At 36.9% G+C, this 5,335-nt stretch overlaps 1 protein-coding gene across 1 annotated transcript; it reads left to right on the forward strand.

The window, feature by feature from the left end:
* The first annotated feature begins 459 nt into the window (after window positions 1-459).
* LOC140960982 (uncharacterized) lies at window positions 460-861 on the forward strand. Its single transcript, XM_073419309.1, has one exon. It carries the CDS (start codon window positions 460-462, stop codon window positions 859-861), a length of 402 nt encoding a protein of 133 aa, XP_073275410.1.
* Window positions 862-5,335: the final 4,474 nt, after the last annotated feature.

A 5,335-nucleotide genomic window follows, 5' to 3' on the forward strand; every position in this document is an offset into this window, starting at 1 on the left:
AATGAACGAAGATGTCCTTGCAATTAGCAGACAGATCTGTCAAGTATCCACGAGGGGTCATAGAGGATGTATTAGTGAAAGTGGGAAAGTTTATGTTTCCTACAGATTTTGGGGTACTTGACATGGAAGAGGATAGGGAGACGCCGTTGATTTTGGGGAGACAGTTCCTTGCAACTGGAAAGCCGTGATTAATGTGCAAGAAGGGAAGTTGAGATTGAGAGTGGGAAAGGAAGAAATCACTCTTAATGTTTTTAACGCTCTTAAGCACACACTGCATACTAATAATTGTTTTATAGTAAATTCTTTGGATTCACTTGTGTGTCAGTTTGTGCAGGATGATATTAACGATCCATTGGAAGCCACTCTCACTACTAAATTGAAGGAGGATGAACTCAAGGAAGACAAAGCTGAAAGAGCGGCATACTTTAGTGACACCCATCCATGGAAGAAGTCAGTAAGATGAAGTTTGAGGATTTGGGGGATCGAAGAGACTTGAACTCTCAGAAGTCAAGCATTGAGGAACCGCCGATACGTGAGCTCAATACACTGCCTCCACATCAGAAGTACGTGTACTTAGATCGTAAAAAGCTAGCACCCGACAAACGCATTACACCAAGGGAATTTAAGGAAGGCAAACCAGTGCTCTTGTATAACTCCAAGTTGCGCTTATTTCTTGGGAAGCTCAAATCAAGGTGGACTGGCCCTTACATGATTACCAAGGTATTCCCCTCGGGAGCCATAACTTTGAGAGATGGGAAAAATGAGCCGTTCATAGTCAATGTTCAACGACTGAAGCACTATTTGGGTGGCACAGTGGAGCCACAAATTGGAGTCGCTAGATTCCAAAACAATCAGAGTTGAGAGGAACATACAGTCTAGCTCTAGACTATAAATTGATAACTAAGTTCTTTCCCTTCCCACTAAATTTTATTTTATTTATTTAGTGGTTTTTTCTTTTGATAAATTTGATTTTGATTGTTTTTATTGATTATTTCGACGCTGACTCAGAGGCCATACCACCATCTCCGTTATTCAGCCGCCATTCTATTTTCAGTATGAGTAGAACACTACGAGGATGATCATTGAGAGGGGAGTCACTTCTGTCCCTTTTTTTTATTTCTTGCATTTTTTTTGGTTCCTTTTGTTTCTTTCTATTTCTGTTGCATGCTTAGGTCAGATTGCATCTATTTTGTTATGCATTATCTGTCTCTTTTTCTATCGTCTGTTGCATTGGGGACACTGATCGACTTTAGTATTGGGGGGTGGATGGGTGTTGTTTCGTGTGTTCATTTTTGGTGTTTTTATTGGTTATATTTGTTGGCATTTAGTTTTAGTCATTTTTGCATTAGTGTGTGTGTCAGTCGACAGTGTTCGAAATAGTACTTGTTAGCCAAGGATGACTAAGAGGTCATGAGACATGCCCTGTCTGTCGTGTAATCGCACTCCTTTAGCACATATTGTGGTAAAGACATGAATTTTTATTTAAAATGTTGAATATTCTTTGCACGAATGTTAGAACTAGAAGCATGCATTATAAGATGGTGAAAATTTAAAACTAAAGTGGGGAACGAAGATGTTTGAAGGTGTGAATTGAGCTTAACTATATTCTCTTGAATCGAGGTAACTATCAGCAGCGAAAAAAAAAAGAAAAAAGAAAGGATAGATGGAGATGTAAGGTGTGGGTGAGTCGAATAAAGGAATGAAATCCTATTCCTAGCTAAAGTTGGAGATGTAAGGTGTTGAAGAGCCGAATAAAAGAATGAAATCCTATTCCTGGCGAAAAATGGAAAACACATGGATTTGAATCTGAAATGAAAAGTTCTAATATAGTCCTTTTATAACTGTATTCCAATTCAGTAAAAAAAAAAACTTCTGCTGGTGGTTACTTAGTGCAGAGAAATAAAGGAGAGTGAGATTTATACTAACAGGATGATTTAAATCTCTGACAATAGTTGAGAATAAATCCCTCTTTCATTTATGATGCTAGAACTAACGACACACACATACACGTTCAGGTTTTATTTGAATCAATGTCTAGACCAAAAGATAGTGCGAAGAGTTGTGCTTTTGCATTGATCAACAAGGGAAAATGTTGAGTTTCGCTGGGGCTAGTTGATGGCTATGAATTCACTGTCGAGCTACTTTGTGTCATGTTCCATTTTGTCTTGTCACCTGTTTTGCTCGAGGGCGAGCAAAAGGTTAGTATTGGGGGGTTGATATAGGTAGATTTTACTTGTTTTTCATATCGTGTTATGTTCCGTTGTGTTGCATTTGTCATTTAGATTGCATGCATTTTGTGGTATTTTAGCATAATTTATGTTTTCTTGTTGCTCATGCGTTTAGTCGGTGAAAATGCAGGTGAGTCGTTAATAAACTGAAAATTAAAGAAAAAAAATTCGAAAGCCATCTGCCCGAGCGCACATTCACATCCGCCCGGGCGCATCCAAGGCGTGAGAAAAGGATTTTTTGCGAGACTCATCCGCCCGAGCGAAAATTTTATCCGCTCGGGCGTGTCAAAGAAAAATTAAAATACAGGATTTGCGCAAGCCATCCGCCCGGGCGGAAACTTATGTCCGTCCGGGCGCGTTTGAATTTTGGAAAGATTTGCTGACAATCTTTTTCCAAAATTTTTAGAGGAGGCTGATTTTTTGAATGATTTGGGACTTATTCAGACATTATTCATCATTATTCATGAGCCAAGGAGCCTAAGGAGGAGAGAAAAGATTGGAGAAAGTGCTTGGAATGAAGATTCGAAGATTTTCGGGCATCGTTCTTCGTGTTTTTCGTCAAATCTAGTATTTATGATTTAGTTTTTATCTTTTAAACATTGTGTTGTCTTTATTTCTACCATGAATTCTAGTATCTAAACTAAAATATTTGTTGGGATTTAAGGGGATCCTACCTGAAACTTTGATTTAATTAATTTATATTTTGATTGTTGCTTTATTCTTGAATGTGCTACTGTTTTTCATTGTATTGTTACAGCATAGCTAACATTAACAACGTTTTTATATTGCGAGTGAGTTCGAGAGAAAAGCGTGTGATAGGAACGAGTAGCATAGTCCGTGGATCTACAATTTACATAGACATATGAAATTGGATAGCGCCGATAGTTATAGTCCTAAGGGTCGAAAACTAGGGAATTTCATAGATCGATATGCGATTCACTCTTAATAAATAATTAAAGACATTTAATTACTTCACTGAGTAGAATTAGTTTGGCATAGCTCGAGAGGACGTGTTCAATTGAATAGGAAATCCTGTCGGAAGTATATACTCACTATCGAACGAATTAATTAATTGACGAAGGGTAAGTGAACTGAAATTCCCAACAAATTCATTTCTCATTGAATTTTAAATCAACCATTCCAGATATTAAACATCATTATTTAATTCCTGAATCTTTTTATTTGCATATTTATTTGAGCATAGTAGTAACAACAATCAATCAAATTTTCGTTGCTAAAGATTTGATAACTAGAAATAATAATTGTCAAATACAGTATTCAGTGGAACGATACTCGTACTCACGTACATTATACTATTACTTGACATCGTGGACTTGCGATTAATTTTTGAGCATACAAAACCATAATTTTATTAAGGATTCCACAGTGCAAGTTTTGCTCGATCAACAGTCAGCAATAAAAGGTCCAGTTTTGCCACAGTTGTAGCAAGCATTTGGTTCTTCTTTGGTGTTATTTCTATGATATTTTCTTTGGAAGGAGCCTTGATTTCTTCTCTTGAATCTTACAAACTTTTTAACAAACAATGACATTGCATCATTTCTTAACTGATCAGCAGTCCTCTCAACTGAACCAGTTGGTTCCAGTTTGACAGCACTAAGAGCTGTAGTAGCAACTGGTGTAGAAGGTTCTCCTTCTCTGGTTTGCAACTCAAACTCATAGGCCTTCAGGTCAGCAAATAGATCATGTAGCTCAACCTTGTTGAGATCCTTTGATTCTTTCATTGCCATTGTCTTGACATCCCACTTCTTCGGAAGACCTCTGACAAATTTCAGCGCGAATTCTTTGTTGGAATACACCTTTCCAAGTGCATTCAGTTCGTTTATAATACAGCTGATTCTTTCATCATATTAATGCATAGACTCTCCAGTCTTTATATTGATGTTGTCGAATTTTTTAACAACAACTGAGAGTTTATTTTCTTTGGTTTGCTCATTGCCTTCGCAAAGCTGGATTAATTTCTCCTAGATTTCTTTCGCAGTCTTACACATCTTTATTTTGCTGAAAGTGACTTTATCCAGCGTTTTGTACAAGATATATTTAGCCACATTGTCCAGATTGGCTTTTATTTTATTTTCAGTTGTCCAGTCATCTCTGTGTTTTTCAATACGTTGTGGAGCACCCTCAGTTATAGCAGCAACAGTGTTTGTTTTCAGTATTCTCATGGGTCCTTTAGTGACAACATACCACATGTCATCATCTTGTGCAGCTAGATGAGCCTGCATTCTAATTTTCCAATCGTCAAAATCTTCTCTGGAAAACATTGGGATTTTGTTGAAGGAAGACATGGTAGTCAGTTTGTATATAGAAATATTCAAGAACAAGATTCAACCGCTCTGATACCACTTGATAGGATCGGTTGGGGAGGTGATGATGTGTTTAGAAGGAGGGGTTGAATAAACACTTGAAAACTTTTCTCCTTTTTAGACTAATGAGTCAGTTTAGTGATAAACTGATCTCGGGAATCTTGTTTTGTCGATGTCACTCAATTAACTGGTGAAAGTGCAAAAATAAACTGAATGACAAATAGAATATAACCGAAATAAATAGACATAATATTTATGGATGTTCGGAGATTTCAAACACTCCTACGTCACCCCTTCTATCTGAAAGATAGGATATTCACTAAAAGACTTTGATCAAATACAAACTCTTGTACAGACCCACTTAAGTTTTGGACTTAACAATGCCAAACTGAAACTCTTAGTATCTTTACAAATTTATCAGTAACTAACTGATATTCCTTTCTTAGCGCAACTGATCTCATAAGATCAATTATAACAAATAGGTGTGCTAATACTTCTGCTCGAAAGATAGCCTGAAAGCTATGAATTTTTCAGATAAGCGTGAGCTTTTGTAACTGTTCCTTGAATGCTTGAATTCAAGATTGACTTAGAATGAATATGCGCAAAAGTTCTTTCCTCGGCTGAACTCCTTGACTATTTATAGTCTTTACTTTCCACGGTAACATTTAATATGATTTGAAACTTTATATCCGTTGATTGCCACGTCAATATTTTTCTAACAATAGTACATTGTTGCATTGCTGAAACGCGGCGTTCCCACTACAAGTTGCAGTCTTGCTTTTG

The sequence above is a fragment of the Primulina huaijiensis genome, chromosome 16, assembly GCF_012295235.1.
Source record: "Primulina huaijiensis isolate GDHJ02 chromosome 16, ASM1229523v2, whole genome shotgun sequence".
NCBI classification, from domain to species: domain Eukaryota; kingdom Viridiplantae; phylum Streptophyta; class Magnoliopsida; order Lamiales; family Gesneriaceae; genus Primulina; species Primulina huaijiensis.

Excerpts from the sequence above, each read along its gene's own strand:
- LOC140960982 (XM_073419309.1), top strand. The coding sequence starts at position 460 with ATGAAGTTTGAGGATTTGGGGGATCGAAGAGACTTGAACTCTCAGAAG.